The following is a 20191-nucleotide window of genomic DNA, read 5'->3' on the forward strand; positions in this document are numbered from 1 at the left end:
CAAGGGGGGGCTAAAGGGAGGTGGAGACCCCATGGGTCTCTGAAACCCTTTAAAAGGATGGAACGTGGTAGTATTTTCCAGCTGATCAACCCCACAGCAGCAGAAAACTAAGGACTACAGGAAGATGTCCTCTGGAATCAGCCACTGCAGTGAAATCCCTGTCCTTGGACTGACACACGTCCCCATCCCAAGGTTATGGCAGGTGCTATCCTGAGATATCTGCCCCCAAATTACGACCACCCCTCGCTGAATAAAATGTACGACCTCCACCTAAACATGAAGAGAAGTTAAGACTGGGGAGAAGTTATGGAAGACTCCATCATAACTTCTGGGATCATTCATTCTGGGGTGAATCTGTTCTCTCCCCCAGGGGCGCCCCTTGGGTAAAACCTGCAGGAATGGTTATTCCCTGGGGATCAGAGCTTGTCTCTGTACTGTTTGAACACGGTTTTACAGTCGGACACTACTGCTGGCAATCCTCCAACCTCAGCCTGTCACAGTGTTATTAATGCTCTGTAAACTTTAACTGTAAATGTTAATAGGAGTCCTTCAAGGGTGCTGTCAGTGGGTGAAGGTGTGGACACTCCAGATGGGTCTGTTTCCTCCTGTATTAAAATTTAAACTACAATTAGTATCAGCGCAGCATATCAACGGGATTGCAATCAAGCCACAGAAACCTAGAACTGACAGGTGACTTCAGAACTCCATAAATACCTTTTGTTTTTGGTTTTTTTGTTTTTTTTTTCCTGAGAGACTTAGAGAATCATTTTCCCTCCAGGAGACCCTCTGAGCGATGAAGATGGAATTCCAACCTAAACTCCCCAGGGGAACCACAAATCACTGTGGAATCCACTGCGGAACGCCCCGCTGTGGTGAACTCGGTGGAGTAGGGTGCCCATGAGGGGACGGAACAGCTGCCACGAGCGCCACGGCGTCATTAAGCACTCGGGGCTCGAGGAAATCTCCCCCCGCACCATGGTCCCTGTCGCGATAGTCTCTGTCGCGATAGTCCCCGTTCAGCTCCCCGCCATGGCGGCCTGAGGGGCGGCCCCGCGCAGGCGCGGTGGGACGGGGTGGGGAGGTCGCGCAGGCGCGGGCAGTGCCCGCCGCCTTCCGCCTCTGTCCGGGCCGCGTGAGGGTATGAAATAAACCCATTTTCTCTCTTTTCCCACCTTTAAGCCTTTTTTATGTCGTCCTCTTCTCGCCCCGCGTGTTTCGTGCGTTTCCTCCCGGCCCGGAGCCGCCCGGCTGTGTCGGAGCGCGCCGCTTGGCCCTGTCACAGCTGCTGCACGTCCAGCCTGAGGCAGACCCCGCCTCGGACCTGACCTTCGGTTCTGCGCCTTAAAACCGCTCCCGGGGTCTAAATGCGGTTTTTCGTGGTGTTTCGCAGTGCTGAAAGCAGTTCCTGCAGGTGGGAAGCGAGTGGGTCACCTGTGCTTCCCAGTCTGCCTGGTACTCCCTGTCTGGGAAAGCCTGAGGGCTTTTCCAGGGAATAAAACAACCCTGTGATGGCTCTGTTGGCGTGACCTGTGTTGTAATTGAAGAGTAAATTTTTATATAAAAATAGATATATATATAATATATGTGTTGTAATTGAAGATTACATTTTAATGCAGGTGTATATATTAAAAATATCTTGTTATATATGTATATACATTGCAGCCCAGTGTCATAAGGTTGCATTTCGACAACCACCCGTCAAAGGTGGCTTCTCAGCCATTCCTCACCTGAGAGTGGGGCGTGTCTGGGTTTGGCATTTTTGGTTGGTCAGGGCTTTATTCTCCGTGTGCAGGAGCAGGAGGGGGTGAAGGATGGACTCCCTGGACCACATGCTCACGGACCCCCTGGAGCTGGAGGGCAATGGCAGCCGGATCATGGAGGACTGCATGCTGGGCACCACCAGGGTCAGCCTGCCCGAGGACCTGCTGGAGGACGTGAGTAGTGCTGAGACACTGTAACTTCTCATAATCAGGGTTAAAAGCATGTTTAACTCCCTCGGGGAGGGTTACAGAGCAAACTGAAAAGAGGGGAGATGTTTCTGACTGCCCTGGGAAAGGCGTCAAAAAGGGCCTTGATTAATCTCAAGAAAACATCTTCTGAATCAATTGTGTTATGTTCTTATTTAAAAGTTGCTTTTAAGAAAGTTTTCTGGTTGTTAGTAGTATCAGTTTCCTCCCCTTTCCTCTTTGTGCTGTGCTGTTTCTGCAGTTAGTGAGACACTGTCTCGTGGCTGGTGCTAATTCACCACAGAAAGCCCCAAGGACCTGGATGCGTTTCCTTCACTGCTTTTTCTTGCTTCCTTTAGCCTGAGATCTTCTTCGACGTTGTCAGCCTGTCCACGTGGCAGGAGGTCCTGACAGATGCGCAGCAGGAGCACCTGAAGAAATTCCTGCCTCACTTCCCCGAGAACAACCGGGAGCACCAGAACAAACTCATCTTGGCGCTGTTTGGCGGGGAGAACTTTCGGTTCGGGAACCCGCTGCACATCGCCCAGAAACTCTTCCGAGGTCAGTGAGCCTCTGGGTGGGCTTGGGGGGGAAGCTGTGAGGCAGCAGTGACGCCTCAGGTGTGTGTTGTCTCTGTGGCAGATGGACACTTCAACCCCGAGGTGGTGAAGTACCGGCAGCTGTGCTACAAGTCGCAGTACAAGCGGTACCTGCGGGCCCAGCAGCAGTATTTCTACAGGCTGCTCAAGCAGATCCTCACCTCCCGCAACGTGAGTCTGCCACAACTCACTCTGCCTTTGTTTCTTACCATTTCTGCTACTTTGAAACAAGTACAATTGCTAAATGCCTAGTTACAAACTATGTAGATACAAAACTCTAATGCCAGTAAATCCCTGAGGAAGTCTTCCTCTGTGGATACTTCTGTGAGCTAATTGCTGCCAGTTTGTTGTAAATACTTGCTCACTTGTCTTTTATTGCATTTAAGACATTGAAGCGTGTGGGATGTGTGGATGAAAGTGAAAAAGTTGTCTTATAAAATGCCCTGTAGGGAATAGAATGGGAAGTAGAGTCAAAGAATCCCAGAAGGGACACCTTCCACTAGACCTGGTTGCTCCTGGCCTTGAACACTTGCAGGAATGGGCAGCCACAGCTTCTCTGGGCAACAATACAGAATACATAGGAATTTATTTCCTCTGTAGCCATAAGGGGTAAAAATGTTTTCTTTAAATGAGACAATATTCCGTAGTCTGTGTTACATATGTGGCAAGGAAACTACATCTCACACCAATGCCTACGTTCTTCCCAAATGACAGATACTATTGTGTGTGCAGATGAAGGGGCAGAAACTTTGCCTTGCTTTTTTGATGGTTTAAAATGCTGGGTTTAAAACCCTGTATGTGGCAGATACTGATCCTTCCTAAGGGTTCCCTTACACAGGACTGAGGTGCTGACAGCATGGGAGCCTTACTGGAAATACCTGAGCTGAGCTTACCTGTCCTGGCTTAAAGAACCACAACTGGCACAGCTAATGTCACGTGAATCTCTTCTTCCAGCACTTGCTGGAATTGGCCAGGAAAGGAGGCCCTGAGATGACCCTGAGGAGAAGGCACTTCCCATCAACGTACGACTCGGAGGAACGAGACAGACGGGCACACCGGCGCTACCTGAAAATCCTGAGGGAGGTGAAAGAGGAGTGTGGAGACACTGCCTTGTCTTCTGATGAAGAAGGTAATGCCCTGGGCTGAACTAAAGTCTCGAGGTGTGAACAGAGAAAGACACATTTTTGATGTGGGGACAGTGTCTCTGACAGAGCGATGAAATCTGGACTCTGGTTTTACTGGCTGTGATCTAATGAACATGAGGTAGCAGAGTTAGACTGGTTCTAAATCTTGCAGAAGTAAATTTATTTCTCTGTTTTAGAACTAATCTCTTGGCCTCCAAGTTCTCCAGCACGTTGTTCAAGTCCACCAGTTCCCCTGAGAGTGATCCCCACGTTGTCAACCTCAGACATGAAAACAGCAGGTGAGAACCAAACCAGGGGCCAGTACAGATTTAAAGGGGAAAATTACTTTGAGACCTTGCAAGAAATCAGCTTGAAAATGTATTGTTTGATGAAAACTTGTAATGCTTTGTTTCTGCAGTCAACACAACAGTTGGTTCTTCTCTCAGTTTTATAGCAGTAGTATTTTAACACAAGGGTCACAATTTGTGTAATGCTGCCAATTGCTCTGTTGTATTCTGGCTTTAATGGGTGAAGCATTAGCACAGTCCAGTTCAAAACATTTAGGAATCCCAGTCTGCAAACCCTTCAAGCTGATTCTGGATTCTTTTCACTTCTATGGCTGCATCAGAAATGAAATCTGGTGACCCAAGGAAGCACTGAAACAAAGGAGTGAATGAAATTCAAATAAGAAGTTAGTAAATTAGTTATTGAAATTTGGAGATTGCTGGACATGAGAATGGATAGAAAATGTCATTCTAAGAAGTCTGCAAAGTAACAGTAGGGGAGTACTATGCAAATAATATCTGAAATCTTTTTCATTGCAGACAAGATAGAACTTGGGGAAAGTGATTTGAAGATGATGTTGAAGAAGCACCACGAGAAACGAAAACGTCAGCCTGTAAGATGTCAAAGTCTGGGACTGCATTTTATCCTTTAGTCTTTTCTCTGTTAGCCATAAAGTTCAATATGATTGCTATTTTTTGTGTGCAGCCACCCTCCAGCCCTTTACCATAACCTGAGCTTAATTGTTAGTGTACAGATGCAGGTCCTGCTTATGCTTATCTGGTTAGAAGGATTTTGTAATTTTGATTACATGTTTTGGAGAGAAAAAATGTTTGATTTCATGGTTAAAAGACTTCCCAGCTTTTGTTGCAGTAAACAGCTTTATAAGCTGATCCTGAATAAGTTTGGGGCATTTCCATACTTAGGTAGTTCTGCACCCTTGCTCCTGTCTTAACACCATGTCCTTTCCCAGTTTAATTTCTGCCCCACTGTCCTGTGTAGGATCACCCTGATCTGGTCACGACAGACCTGACCCTGGAGGACATCATGACTCGAGTGAATGCTGGCAGGAAAGGCTCCTTAGCAGGTCGGTGGATCCTTTGCCTTTTTAGTTTTATATACGTTGGTTTAAAAACTGGAGGTTTTCTTTTGTAGGGAAAACTAAAGATTCGTGGCAATGACTGGGGAGGTGGAACGAGTGATGTGTGAATGAGTTGCACACAACATGCATTTCTGGATATGTGTTTAAATAGCTAGTTAATGGCTCTCACTGAAATATTGTAAGAAGTATTTTAGTTATTCTTTCGACCTTTTCTTATATCTAAAGCCTTGTACGACCTCGCGACTCTCAAGAAAAAGGTGAAGGAGAAGGAGGATAAGAAGAAAAAGAAGCTGAAGGTTATTAAATCTGAGGTGGAAGACTTACCTGACTCTCTTGGCAGTGCGGATGGAATCCCACCAATGTCTCAGGATCTTTCCCCCCTCCCTCTGTCGTCCATCAAAGAGGAGTAAGTGCTGCAGAGGGCCCTGAACACCTTGCAGGGATGGAGGGAGCAGCAGATGTTACAGCTCAGGTTTTTGTGGGACTGTTGCAGGCTGTGCTTTTGTGCAGCTTGGGATGTGTGAAATGTCTGGTGTTCATCTTGGTATATGAAGGTGAATGCTTACTCAGAGAATTTACTCTGCCTGTGTTCTCTTTCATTTGAAGACCTCTTGAAGACGTGAAACCATGCCTTGAAATAAATGAAATATCATCCAGCTTCTTTTACCTTCTTTTGGAGATACTGTTTCTGGAAGGACCTGCTACTCTCTCAGTGGTAAAGAACCCCCCACTTAACTAGGAATCTTTGCAGGAAGGAACATTGAAGGATAGAGGGGTTTATAGCTATGTAATAGTGACTTTTCTCCAGAGTTGTCTTGCTGTAAATTATATTAAGATGTAGATTACATAGTAAAGAAATTAAACCATATGGGAGTGCTACCACATTCTGTTTTTAACATGTTTCATGAATTTAATCAGTTGAATCCATAAGTCATTCCATACTCATTCTGTAGATCACAGTTAGATATATTCTGTATATTAAGGGCAGAGATGGGCAAGTGTTTGTTTAAAATGCCATGTTACAGTTACTTGAAAAGGTTGGGTCATTTTTCTTACATGTATAAAAATCTTTCTGTCTCCTGAATGTGTTTAGCTGGTTTGTTTTCTGTGGAAACAATCATAGTTTAAAGTGTGAGATCATTAATGAAATATTTCCTTTTTCTCTTCAGCTTGAAGATAAAGTTCTTGATTGGCAATCTTCTCACGCCAGTGCACTAAATAACTGGTTTTCATTTGCCCCTAACTGGTCTGAACTGGTTTTGCCTGCCTTGCAGTACTTGGCAGGTGACAGCAGAGGTAAGAATAGCTGTTAAAAATACTTAATGGTGCTTGTTCTTCTGTTCCAATCAGTGCTGGTTTATATAAAAATAAAAAATAAACCTCTAATTCATCACCACAATGAATCATTGTGTTGCTGGCTGTTTCTGTGCTAAGCTTTATAACTTACATGTCCTGATTGTGGTTGACTTGTGGATAGTAGCTAAGCCCCAGCTTGATTCCCAAGCATGTGAAAATGCGTGTGAACATTGCCTTTAGACAGACAATTTCCCCTCTTCACATCATGGCTTCGGGCATGTTTGAAGCTGGAAGGAATTAATCTCTTCCCCACGGTGTAAAGCCATCGTGGTTGTCTTTGGAGATGATAAAAAATAACCTGGATCGCCCTGAGCAATCCACTGAAACAGGGAGTTGGCCCAGCTTGGACCACCTGAGTTTCAGGCCTTCCTTTCAAACTAAATTACTCTGTGGGTGTGATTTGCTTAGTGGGAAGTTTTGAAGGCAGGGAGAGGGTAGATTGCAGTGGCCTTGCAGCATGTTCTCCATAGTGCTGGTAAATGCTGTAAATCCCGAGTTTGCTTCCCATGAGCCCAGGAACATTCAGAGTTTCACTCGCAGTAACAGTCCCTGGTGTCTCACAGCATGAGCAGGCTCTCAGCTGACAGCCTGTTGATGGAAGGCTTATTATCCTGTTCTGTTCCTTCCTCGTGCTTGCCCTCATACTCTGAAATGCTCCCCTTCCCTTTGGGCAAGGATAAATTCAGGGGTGCACTTACACAGTCACTTCAAATGCTCTGCCACTGTGAGCCCAACTCGAGCATTTGCATTACCCCAGCAGGATTTTGGGCTTGGACCATTGGCTGATGTCTCTGACATGCACATTTTCCATTGCAGATGCTCCTTTTGTTGAATTCAAGGAAAAAACTCAGCAGTGGAAATTGGTTGGTGAGTACCTGGTGCTCTGCTGTGGTTTCTGCTATAGCCAAGGTTTGTTATTTTCTCCACTTTTCAGAGTGCTGCAGCCTGCAGAGAAGCACAGGCAGAGCTGTTAGGCCTTTTCTTTTCTTTCAGCTGAGCTAAAATATGTTTTTGATTCGAGGTTTTTCACAAGACATCAGCATCACCAGCAGACAGATCATAAATGAGCAAAGGCACTGGGCTGTATCTCTTCATGTTGCTGACTTAAACATGTTTGTCACCCTTCAAATCGATCTGAACACCTTCATATTTTCCCTCATGTAGAGCATACCTTCTGACTGGTCAGAGTAATTACTGATTATTACAATTACAAATGAATTAAGCCTCGCTGTGGAGCAGACTGATACTATTCAAATTCTTAAAAGTGGGCACCAAAGAGCAAATTGATGACCAAGGTGCCCAAGCTCATACTGACTGAATTACAGGTGTCTTGTGTTTATGTTCATTCCTTTAGCTACAAGGCAGAGCTTTTTGTTCTTAACTACAGTGATTCCAGTGATCATATTTGCAGGCCTAAACTGGCAGAGGTTTGGAGTCAGGAATGTATTCCTCTGGTTCCTCCCCTAATTTAGGTGGAGGTTTTGTGGGCACGTGTTTCTGCTCGTGGACTCAGTGACTGGGATTACTTTGGAGAGTGGGAACCAGGTGTCTGTGTCTCAAACAGCACCTTGCCTGCTGTGCCAGGAGTTGAAGCTCCATCCTTTGTACTGACACAGGAGAATCACTGGAGTTTAGTATTCTCCTAAGCCTGGATGTGTTCAGGTGTTGCAGTTGGAGCATCTGTGAAGTGGGGAAGATGCCTTGTGACTGGTGATGCATTGAGAGGGGGAGGAAGCAGGAGATGACTGGGAGGTACAAGCTTTATAACAATTAAGTCTTCTGTTTCTAATTTTTCCTGATTTCTTACTAGGTACATACCAAGATCATGAGAAGGAATTGGCAGCACTGTTTCATCTCTGGTTGGAGACCAAAGACCAGACTTTCTTCAAAGTGAGTCAGACAAAAATCACCTCCTAGCAACACAAAACCTGACTGGGTTCTCTCCAACACTGACATTGCTCTCTTTCTCTATAGGAAAATGAAGACAGCTCTGATGCCATGCCACTGCCCAGAGTGTAAGTGTATAACACTCCCTGAAAGCTTTTGCAGTGCTGCTGAAGCTGGGAGGTTTGATCCTTGCACCTCTGCATCTTAAAGTAAAACAATTTTACATCATGAGTCAGGAGGAAACCTGATAGTTTGATTTTATAAATGCAGTAACTGGATTTCATAAAGTCAACTGATTTTCTCCAGCTTTGCATAGATTATCAAGCAAAGCTGTAATCTACCTTAGGTCCTGATAATGGGATTATTTACAGTCCTTGCTTGCCTTCAGGTGCATATTTTAAGATCTCTGCAGGACTTACTTATGTTACCATAAACGCTTCCAGAATTTGTTCAGAAGAATTTGCAGAAGGATGAGGTGTCTAATCCTTTGGGATGTCTTTGGGTTTGTTGTGGGCTTGTTGTGCTGAGAGCTGACGGTGCCCTTTGTTTCAGAAGGACTGACTATGTGGTCCGGCCTAGCACGGGAGAGGAGAAACGGGTGTTTCAGGAGCAGGTAAGAAGTGAAGCTCCTTAATTTTTAAGGCACACTGTTGAAACAGTTGTCCACTGAAACAGGAGAATTTGTGTGGGATGGCAGTTTATACTCTACACAAACTTAGTTAATGTGAAGGATTAGTATTTTTCTTCTACCTCGAAGTCGGTATCTTGGCCTTACATAAAACTTGCTGACAATGTAGCTGCTTCAAAACCAGTATTTCCAGTGGGTTTGGGGCAAAATTCATTTAAATTGGTGGTGTCAGTTGGTAGTGCCAATATTTCTGTCTCCTTTTCCATCCCTCAGCACAGGAGGATGACTTGTCTCTCTTTTTTTGGGCATGTATGAGTACAAGCAGAAAATAAGTGTCAATAAGTGCACCCATACACTGAGTTGTCTTGTTTGCAGTAGATGCAAGTGGGAATTACAGGATAAATACATGATGGGGGTTCTTTAAATGTTGCTGGAGTAGAGGAGGAGGGGGAAGGGGTGTTTGCTGGGCAGAAGGTGTATCTCTTCTATCTCTGGCACCTCTAATCTGTGCAGCTGCTTGACAATAAACCAACTGTCTTGCACCTGCACACCTTGGTTAGGGGGTGCTTAGTATTTTGTTTGAAGTAGTTTTTGTTTTTCTTTGAGCCTTACATTTAAAAAAAGCTCTCTCTAGGGAATGGTAACAAGTCTGCAAGGCTTTTGTGACAGTTGCCTGCTAAACTCAGTGCTCTTGTCCCTCCCCCCCAGGAGCGGTACCGTTACAGCCAACCCCACAAAGCCTTCACCTTCCGCATGCACGGCTTTGAGTCCGTCGTTGGACCCGTGAAGGGGGTGTTTGACAAGGAAACCTCCCTGAACAAAGCTCGAGAACATTCCCTGCTGCGCTCAGACAGACCAGCATATGTCACCATCCTGTCCCTTGGTAAGGTGATGGCCAAAACAGTTTATTTTCAAGAAGGAAAATATCTCCCCCCCGCCCCTCTGAACAATGACTTCAGGAATCTAAGGTGGGGTTGGGTGCTGTTCCCCACGTTTATCACTCCTAGCACAAAGCTGGCACAGCTGATGTATTTTAAAATAGCCCTTTATAACCTCTCATATTTCTGAGGGAATATAGGAACTAGATTTTAGTGAGAGCAGGGGAAATAGAGCAATCCCAACATGCACCTGCTGGAGTACCGTGAATACAGCTGGAAGGTTTAAGCTCTGGCTTTGTGTTCCAGTCCGTGATGCTGCTGCTCGCCTTCCTAACGGAGAAGGAACTCGTGCTGAAATCTGTGAGCTGCTCAAAGATTCCCAGTTCCTGGCTCCAGATGTCACCAGTGCTCAGGTAAGTTGGATGTCATGTCTGGCCTCAGATTCTCCTAAGAATACACTGCATAGACCCAGGCAGTATTCAGGGGCTAAGGCCCAATAATTTTCTGCTGCTCTGATTGGCAAAAGGGAACTGTGTGCCACTCTGAGCTGCTGCAAATCTGCACCAAACTCTGGATGATGAAAAAACAGCTAGAAAAGCCACAGAATTAACACTCTGTCATAGAGCTGCTCCCGTTTTAGATTCAGAAACAGTCCATTTTCCAAGCTTTTAGCTTTGGTGGAAGCTCCATTTAATCCAAGATGACAAACAGTATCCTGTGCTGCAGCATCTGCTCTCAGTTGGTCCCACTCAGGTGGACACTGCTCACAGCTTATACAGGTTTTGTACGAAATAGGATGGCTTTTTTTATTGATGAATTTTGGCCAGCCCAGCCAGAGGCACCTTGTAATGTGTGAATTCTGAACTTCCAGGTTAACACTGTTGTCAGTGGTGCTTTGGATCGACTGCATTACGAGAAAGATCCCTGCGTGAAGTACGACATCGGGCGCAAGTTGTGGATCTACCTGCACCGGGACAGGAGTGAGGAAGAGTTTGGTGAGCCTTGGGGATCCCATAAGAATTTAAAATGTTTATAACCAGTCTTGTAGAGCAGTGTGTCACTGTGAAGGGTCTGTTTGAAAAACAGTATCCCATGTACGAGAACTGCAGGTGTATGTTCATTCACAACTTCTTATGTCTTATTGTCAGCCTTTTTGACTAATTTTACTTGGTATTTTTCTTTGCATTATTACATGACTGTGTAATTCCTTGTCTGAAGATGAATTTACAGGCCTAAATTGGCCTCCTCCTTAAATCAGTTTGCTTGTGTTCATGAATTAATCTAACCAGTAATTTGTCCTTGCAGAACGGATCCACCACGCTCAAGCTGCTGCAGCAAAGGCCAAGAAAGCTCTTCAGAAGCCAAAACCTCCAGCTAAAGTGGTAGATTTCTTTGCTCAGTTTTGCACAGCTGCTTTTGGGATTGGGAAGGAGATTGGACTCAATTTGATCCATAAATTCTGCATCCATAGTGGGTGATGAAAATTCCCACATTTGAGTTAGCAATTCATGATGTATATGAATATCTGGCACCAGTGCACAAAATCAAGAGAGAAAGAGGGAACTTTTCCTCCATTCAGCTTCCACTGCTATCCTTGTTAACTCAGCAGAGAGGTCAGTGGAATTCATTTTGCTCCCTATCATAGGGGTGGTTTTTCAGATCTAGTTTTGAGGTTAATCAGCAGGGTGTATGGAACACACACTCTCCCTTGCTGTGCTGGAGCTGTCAGGGCTTGGATATCTTTTTGTTGTTACTGATACCAAATCTCTCCAAAGTACTTTCTGCTGGCACATTAACCAAGATGGAAATCTGAATGTTTGCCACAGCTGAGGTGCACTTTTCCCTGAGGACAGGAGCAGCCAAACACCCCAACTGATCCATGGCTGCAGCTGGGGAAGGCAGACAGTCATTCATGTTTGATTTCCTCATTCATAGCCATAGAGAACTCACGTTAAAGTGCTCAGCCCACTCCAGGGTGCAGCAGTGCCAGTTTTTGAGGTGCTGGCTGTGGTTCCTTTGCAGAAGTCGAGCAGCAAGGAGGGTGCTGTGAAAGCCCTGCCCAGCAGCACAGCAGAGCCCAGCCAGCTGAGCCTCAGTGACTCCAGCATGCCACCAACTCCCGTGACTCCTGTGACACCAACTGCGCCAGCATTGCCACCAACACCCATTTCACCCCCTCCAGTGCCTGCAGTCAGCAAGAGTGTATCCAGTGCTGGGGCAGAGCCAGCAAAACCCAGCCAGAGGTACTGCTTCTGTCTCCTGCATCACTTGGGAATGTTGGTGGTTGTTTTTCAGTAATTTGTGTCATTCAGTTATGAGGGAGCGGGGGGGGCTCAGCCTGGAGAAAAGGAGGCCGGGGATGTCGGGCTCTGCTCCCAAGGAACAAGGCACAGGAGGAGAGGGAACGGCCTCCAACTGTGCCAGGGGAGGGTCAGGTTGGACATCAGGAGGAATTTCTTCACTGAAAGGGTGGTCAGGCACTGGAAGGGGCTGCCCAGGGAGGTGTTGGAGTCCCCATCCCTGGAGGTGTCCAAGGAAGGCCTGGCCATGGCACTCAGTGCTCTGGGCTGGGGGACAGGGTGGGGATCAAAGGTTGGACTCGATTATCTCAGAGGTCTTTTCCAACCTCAATGATTCTGTGAATTTCCCACATTTCTTTGCTGACCTCCTGCCTCCCTCTTTCCCGCAGTGTCCTCCTGGTGTCATCCCCCACCATGCCACAGCTGGGCACGTTGCTCTCCACTCCTCAGAGCTCTCCGGCACAGCCCGGGCCGGCACCGCCCGCCCCACGCGTGGTGGCTCACGGAGGCTCCTCGGGGCTGCCGCAGGTGCGGGTGGTCACTGCCCCGTCCAGCCTCCCACCAGTGTCCCAGCAGGCCCCCGTGGTGACCCAGCAGCAGCAGCAACAGCAGCAGCAGCAACAGCAGCAACAGCAGCAGCAGCAGCCCACGTCAGTGCCTCAAATCCGCGTTCCAGCCACAGCCACGCAAACCAAAGTGGTGCCTCAGGTGAGTTGGAAGCAGTGGAGTAGCTCTGACATCTGATCTGACGACTTCTGGTGCTCTGGTGCGGTGCACAGGCATTCTGTGCACGCCTGGAGCACGCAGTGACTGCAGAGCAACAGCACAGAAACAGTTTCACATAAACAATATTGTTCAGTGCTCTGTTTTTCACCCCTCTGCCTTTTTATCTGACGTCATGAAATTGTGCACTACCTAGAAGGTCCATAGAACTTAGAATCACAGAATCATTAGGGTTGGAAAAGACCTCCAAGATCACCAAGCCCAACCATCAATGCAGCACCACTTCTATGTTCACCACTAAACCGTGTCCTCAAGTGTCACATCCAGGGATGGTGACCCCACATCCAATGCTTTACAACCCTTTCTGTGAAAAAATGTTTCCTAATATCCAACCTAAACCTCCCCAGTGCAACTTGAGGCCAATTCCTCTTGTCCTGCCACCTGTTACTCAGGAGAAGAGCACAGCCCTCACCTCACCACAACCTGCTTTCAGATAGTTGTAGAAAGCAGTAATTTGAATGCTGAGGTGCAATCCAAAGAGGACTAGACTGTTCACAGTGTGTTATTCTGCTCATAGGCTTCCTCCCTGTCTCCTGTAGGCTGTGATGACTCTGCCAGTAAAAGCTCAGAGCAGCCCTGTGCAGGTGCAGAGAGCAGCAGGCTCCGTGGCAGGGCAGGCAGGTATCACTGTGACAGGGCTGCCTGCAGCTCCCAGCCCTGCTGTGAAGCCAGTGACCAGCTCCCCGGGCAGCTCTGCTGCCAGCACCTCCTCCACCACTGTCATCCAGAACGTGGCTGGCCAGAACATCATCAAGCAGGTGAGAGGGAGGGAGAGACAGGAATTGGGCTCCACAACCCCGTTGTTGCCTGCTTGCTGGGACAGATGTGTTGTGCAGATGTGAGCACTGGTGTGAGTGGTGTGTGAGTTACGGACTGTGCAGATTTAGGCATTGCTGGTTGGGTGTGTTTGAGCCCTGTTTCCACGTGCAGGTGAAAGATGTGTTTGTGGAGGTTCTTTAGTGATCTTTCATTCGTCTCACTTGGAAAAGAAACCAGCACCACGGTATTTCCTATGTTATGTGGGTTTGGGAATGCCCTCTGATACTCAAGCAGGACTGTTTTCAGCAGTGTCCTGCGTGCCAGTGTCACTCCGCTCCGATCCTGACGTGAGCAAACATCGTGCTGTTGGGAAGCTGTGCTCTGAGCGTGCCTTGGGCCGTGTGCTGGTTCACAGAGCCGTTTCTCTGCTCTCTCCCAGGTGGCTATTACAGGCCAGCTCGGCGTGAAGGCGCAGGCTGGCAGTGGCATCCCCCTCACGGCCACCAACTTCCGCATCCAGGGCAAGGACGTGCTGCGCCTGCCGCCGTCCTCCATCACCACGGACGCCAAGGGGCAGACGGTGCTGCGCATCACCCCCGACATGATGGCCACCCTGGCCAAGTCCCAGGTCACCACCGTCAAACTCACCCAGGACCTCTTCACGGCGGCTGCGGGGAGCAGCGCTGGGGGGAAGGGCATCTCTGCCACTTTGCACGTGACGTCCAACCCTGTGCAGGCTGCTGAGTCTCCGGCCAAGACCAGCACGGCCACTCCTGCCTCCTCCAGCCCGGCTGGGAGCACGGTGGTCAAAGTGACTCCTGACCTAAAGACTGCAGAGCCAGCGAGCTCTGCTTTCCGCCTGATGCCCGCCCTGGGCATGGCTGTGGCAGAGCAGAAGGGCAAAGCCATCACCACGGTGGCATCCACGGAGACCAAGCCGGCTGCCACGATAAGGATCGTGCAGGGGCTGGGGGTGATGCCCCCCAAGGCCGGGCAGACTATCACCGTAGCTACTCACGCCAAGCCCTCGTCCTCGGCGGTGAGCGTGGCTGGCACAGCCCACACCTCGGCTGTGTCCCTGCCCACCGTGAGCGCCACGGTGTCCAAGGCAGTGGCCGTGGCCTCGGGAGCTGCGGGGACCCCCATCACCCTGGGCACGGGAGCCGCGGCCGTGCGGCAGGTGCCCGTCAGCACCACCGTGGTGTCCACGTCCCAGGCAGTGAGTAGTGCTGGGCTTTCCCCGGGGCTGGGAGGCAAAGGGGAGCACCACAGTGTGCTGATGGTGTATGGCCAAAAACTTCTCTTCACATCCACACAGGCTCAAGTTAAGTATGGTAGAGTCATAGAGTGGTTTGGGTTGGAGGGGACCTTAAAGCTTATCTTGTTCCTCCCACCTTCCACTAGACCAGGTTACTCCAAGCCCTGTCCAACCTGGCCTTGGACATCCCCAGGGATGGGGCAGCCACAGCTTGTGTTCTGGATGTGGGTCTGCAACTCATTTCATGGTCTTGGAGTTGTAGCTAAATGCCCCAGAAAAGTCAGATACAGCTTCTCTTTTTCCCTCTGGCAAGTGAATGAAATAAACTTGGTGTATCCAAAGTTCTGCCTCATGCAGCTCAGTGCCTTACCTCACACCTTGGGAATAATTTCCCTTGGAATGGTGTCATAGAATACTCAGAACTAGAAGTGCTTGTTATTTGTCTTGACTTTTTTACCGATGTCCTCCTTTAACACCCAAAGCTGAAGGCACCATAAACTGTATCGTGGCAGTTCCATAAGCTAAATGACACTGTGGTAGTTTGCTGAGGATAAAAATCGTGGATCCTGTGGTGCAAAGATGATGTGGGTTTTCAGGGCTCGGGCAGCTGTGAAGTGAATGAAACAGAGGTGAATTTTAACAAGCCTGAAATGGAGCACAGATTTCATCAGCAAAGCCGCTGTTGGTTTGCGCTCCCAGGGCTCCCACAAAGCAGCTGAGTGGTAATTGTGTGTTGCCAGGCAGTTTCTCTGCTGAACTCCCTGTGGCTCCTCTTGTGTCTTCCACTTCCCCAGGGTAAGCTCCCAGCGCGGATAACGGTGCCACTCTCGGTGATCAGCCAGCCAGTGAAGGGCAAGAGCGTGGTGACCGCCCCCATCATCAAGGGCAACCTCGGGGCCAAGTGAGTGCTTTCCATCCCACAGTTGTGCTTCAGGGTTGGGCTGGGGAAGGTCTGTGTTCAGGAGGTCCCTGAGGAGCGAGCAAGCAGAGGGTGGAAGAGAATTGCTGTCTGTAATGGGTCCATTAGCTGCAAGAAACTGAGTGTGGTGTGTGCAATGAGATTACAGTCTTTGTTTAGGTTGCCCTGAGATGGAGGTTCTAGTGAATACACCACAGGGAAACATTCTTGGCTTTGAAAACAGCTGTTAGATCAGTTCTGTGGGGTTGAGCAAGAATTAACCCAGGGACACACACTGGAAAATGTCATAATCTGAAACCACCTCTCCGTTCAGGAGGCATGGGAAGTGTTAACTGCCTCGGTGAAAATTCCTCTGGCATTCAGGTGTTGAAGTCTTCTTGTTTATTCTTCCATGAATTCTGATAGTGTCTCCCTTAGTTAATATTTCAAGGCAGAACAGTGAGCACTTAGCTGCTTTCTGCATTGAGGAGGGTTCAGGTCAGATCAGACTAACCCAGTGATGTGCTCAGTCCAGAGTCAGAGGTGTAATTCGTGTGATAAATTACTCCTCTATCAATGATAAATATTGGCATAAATTTGTCACTTCTGTATTTGCCTGTTTTCTGGGGGGAAAAAAACCCACTACTTAAAATCATGAGTAAATGAAGCAAGAACTGTGATCTCCTAGCAACTGCAGAACAGTTTGTGAGCCTGCTGTGCTGTTTGCTAACCTTTCAACAATTATTTTTCCTTAGCATCAGTGGGTTAGGTAGAAACATCATCCTGACTACAATGCCAGCAGGGACTAAACTGATTGCTGGGAACAAGCCTGTGAGTTTTCTGACTGCACAGCAACTACAGCAGCTGCAGCAGCAAGGCCAGGCCACGCAGGTGAGAGCACCTAGAATGATCATTTTGTTTGCTTTTTTATGACTTAGCATCTCCCTGAGGGCTTTACACTTGATACATGGGGTTCCAGCAAAAGAACAGGCACGTGAAGTCCATCACTACCTTTTCGTTTCCTCCATCCAAATGGAGGTTTTAAATGTTTTGGAAGCACTGACAGTATTGTAAAGCCAAAAATCCTGTCAGGATTTTTCTCTACACTCAACACTTTTCATAGTGCTTTGTACTTTGGCTTCTGTGGGTCGCTGTTTCTTGAAGAAAACACATCACTGCTGTGCAGATCATCCTTCTGCCTGGGGAAACAGTGTTCAGTAATTCCAAAGAATTAATCTGCACTGAGAGCTGCTGGTAACAAGTCTGAAGATCCAATGGATCCAAGTCCTTCTGAAAACTTGTAAAAGCAGTTGACCTGTAGGTTTTTATTCAAACTAGTTTTTAAGTCTTCCCCTCTAATCTGGAATTAATCTAATCTTGCCACCATCCCTTGTGGACAGTGGATGGAATGATCTTGTGACAGATTCTGCTCCTGAGGTGTTTTGGTGCTTGGTCTTGTTCATATAACTGAGTTTTAGTTGGCAGCAGAAGCAGATCATCTACCAGAGCATGGTGCACGTGCCACCCTTGTGTCACCATGTTGTTCTTGACACGAGTTTTTGCCTTCTGTTTCAAACAGGTACGAATTCAAACAGTTCCAGCCTCCCACCTCCAGCAGGGAACAGTGTCTGGCTCTACTAAAGCAGTCTCCACTGTGGTTGTGACAACAGCTCCATCTCCAAAGCAGACCCAGGATCAGCTGTGAACACTGCTCTGAACATGGATCGCTTTCTAAGAACATCCCCCAGCCCGTTGTCCTCCATCCATCCAGCCCAGACTGCCCAACCAGTCATGGATAGGGACTGGACTGGGCTCTGTCCTGGGCTTGTCTGGGATGCACTGGGATGTCTGGGTAGAAATTCCACAGGAAAAGATGCTGTAGCTGCAGTTCAGTCCAGATGTTGTAAAGCCAGGTCCTGTGGCATGAAGAAATGTCTTCCTGATCTCTGTTCCCACCCAGAGGGCTTTTGGCCAATACCGTTTCTGTGCATTTTGGGTAGTAGACAAAGCAGTTGCCTTGGGTCTTCCTTAAGCAGGGAAACTCACTCGGGAGGGGTGATTCAGTGGCTTTTCAAAGCCATGGAGAAGATGCCTCCTTTTGCTGGAGTCTGGCCATCACTGCTGTTACCAAGTGACTGAACGGTGGCTTGGACACCAGAGCTTGTAACATAACCTGGAAGCAGATCCCTGACACAGTCAGTGTGCTATTTATAGACCTTTAAATCCCTCCCCCTCCCTCTGACCTCAGACTGCTGAACAGCTCCCACATCCACGTCAGGTTTCTGTCCCAGGCAGGATGAGAGTGAAGATGGTTTTTGCTGTACCAAAGTGAGTGACCGTGGTGGGGAGAGGGACAGGAGGAGGAGACTGTTGTGTGAACAAGTCTGCCAGCAAATGGGAATGCAGCAGAAAGGAATGTTCACCAGAAAGATCCTCTTTTAGTTTTCCTCGACAAATAAACCCAGTGGAAACAAACTGCAGTTTGTTTTAAAAGTTTGGAATATGTTTTCAAATACACCCCAACTGTTGTCCCTTGGATTCTGAAGAAATGCTTTAACCCGTGACCCCCACCTTTAGTTTTGTTTTTACCTTTTACAGTTTGATCTATGTAAATTTGTTTGAATTTTGCACATACCAGAGATGACTTTGTGACTGTTCTGACATGACCTTGAAGATGTGTTGGACCAGGAGAAGAATAAAAATGTAGAAAGCCTTACAGATCTCTGCCATCTCCTTTCAGTTCTGTGCAGCGTGTTTTGTGTACAATCATTGTCCAGCTTGCTACTGGCTAAAAGATTGTCCATCTTCTTGGTAAGATGGTTCTTTATAACCTGGTTTCTCTTGTAGTTCTCTTTTTAAAGATGTGGTTTTGCTCCACAAGAGGTGTCTGGCTGTAAATATTGGGTGAGCAGGACACATGAGTTCAGCATGTGAAAGCAAGCCCTGGAATGATGGTTTATGTGCTTCAGGAATTTGGAGTGGTAAAGGTTTTCTGAGCACCTGTCCTGCTTTGTCAGGTTTTGTACCTGTTTTGTACATTTAAGGAGCCACCAGAAAGTGGTTAGGGAGGGAGGTGAGGGTGTTCTTAAGTCCTTCTAGTTGGGAAGTTAAATTAAGAAATTAAAGAGACAACGAGCAACTTCCTGGTATTGCTTATGTGAAAAAGCCTCTAAATTCAAAATCAAGATAATCCTGCTATGTTCTGTTCATAATTAATAAATTACTGATTAACCTACAATCAGGTGCTGAAAAATGGTTACAGGGTGAAGCCCCTTGGATTTCTGTCAATCCTGTATTTCTCCCAGGACAGAGGAGGCTTTGGCAGAATGAAGTTAAACAAAACAAGAAACCTGCATCTCTTGGGGCCCTTCTTTTCACTTTTGAAGTCTGATCTTCGGGGAAACAGCACCAGGCTCTGATGCTTCTGATTCTGAATGGCCAGATGCTGGGTTAGGTAGGATGTGTTTGCTCCCAACTCTCAGGAGCAAAGTACAGCCTGTCATGGTTCAGCTGCCACCCAGCTCAGTCTGCTGAGCTGAAAAATAACCTGGTTGAAAAACAACCCTTCAACTGCTGCAAGTCAAGAGCCCTTGGTTTTAATACCTAACTTTTAACTCTTACACAGGAGGCTGAAGGGCTCCAGAGAGGGGCTCCAGTGGTTTGGGCTGGCACTGGGTGAGGATATTTAAGCTGAACTGTGTTCCAGGTAGTGTTTGCTCCTCTGTCCTCCTGCTCTGCAGCCTGTCCTGGAGGAAGAGCTGCAAGGGCAGCATGAAGGGCACGAGGGCCTGGAGAAGGTTTTGCACTGCCATTACCCATTTTCCATCTGTTCAGCCTGATGCATCTTTGCCATTCCCTTTTTTTTAATTAAAAAAATGAAGTACAGCCTGGTTTTGCCACAATGAGATGCTCCAGTTATCCAAGAGTCTTATTTCCTGAAACCTGTGGATTAGATGTTTATTTCCACCAAGAGGATATTGTGTAAACCCTGCTTAACAAGCACTGAGCACGCTGCACAAACAGCCACAGGCCACTTAAAACCTTTCAAACCTTCATTCTAACAACTGCTCTGTTTTATTTGAACCATGGGGAAAAACCAGAAAGGGTTTTAAAGCTGGTGCTGGTCAAAAGCAGAGTAAAGGTTATCTTGGTAAATTAAAGTTGTCTTCTCTGTCGGTTTTATCACTGCCAGTGTCATGTGCTGTCAGTAGGAAACTGCTACTTTACCAAAAATCAAAACCTTGACGGTATTGTTGTTCCAACCCGTGCTGGGACAGCTGGGAGTGGGAAGGTGTTAATGTGCAAAGCTCAGGATTTCCCCAAAAGCCCGAAGTGTTTTGTTGGCACAAAATTAGCACCACCTTCCTCTGCGGGGCAACTCAAAAGCTTTG

General features: G+C 47.5%; 1 protein-coding gene across 2 annotated transcripts; it reads left to right on the forward strand.

The window, feature by feature from the left end:
- Nucleotides 1–1085: 1085 nt before the first annotated feature.
- On the forward strand, nucleotides 1086–18518 carry NFRKB (nuclear factor related to kappaB binding protein). 2 transcript variants are annotated; one of them, XM_050323092.1, is made up of 26 exons: nucleotides 1086–1138; nucleotides 1793–1934; nucleotides 2306–2507; nucleotides 2589–2716; nucleotides 3500–3674; nucleotides 3867–3968; nucleotides 4494–4567; nucleotides 4954–5038; nucleotides 5279–5459; nucleotides 5660–5768; nucleotides 6223–6349; nucleotides 7226–7276; nucleotides 8220–8299; nucleotides 8384–8424; nucleotides 8849–8909; nucleotides 9633–9807; nucleotides 10109–10215; nucleotides 10674–10797; nucleotides 11108–11184; nucleotides 11825–12045; nucleotides 12492–12810; nucleotides 13425–13643; nucleotides 14084–14863; nucleotides 15697–15803; nucleotides 16556–16691; nucleotides 17380–18518. In XM_050323092.1, the coding sequence occupies exons 2-26, from the start codon at nucleotides 1812–1814 to the stop codon at nucleotides 17503–17505; spliced, it is 3930 nt and encodes a 1309-aa protein (XP_050179049.1). In that variant the 5' UTR covers nucleotides 1086–1138; nucleotides 1793–1811; the 3' UTR covers nucleotides 17506–18518. The 2 variants fall into 2 exon arrangements, with proteins under 2 accessions (XP_050179049.1, XP_050179050.1); XM_050323093.1 differs by having other exon boundaries at nucleotides 8852–8909.
- Nucleotides 18519–20191: the final 1673 nt, after the last annotated feature.

Source organism: Myiozetetes cayanensis, unplaced genomic scaffold (genome assembly GCF_022539395.1).
Source record: "Myiozetetes cayanensis isolate MyiCay16 unplaced genomic scaffold, myiCay2020 scf29, whole genome shotgun sequence".
In the NCBI taxonomy this organism is placed as follows: domain Eukaryota; kingdom Metazoa; phylum Chordata; class Aves; order Passeriformes; family Tyrannidae; genus Myiozetetes; species Myiozetetes cayanensis.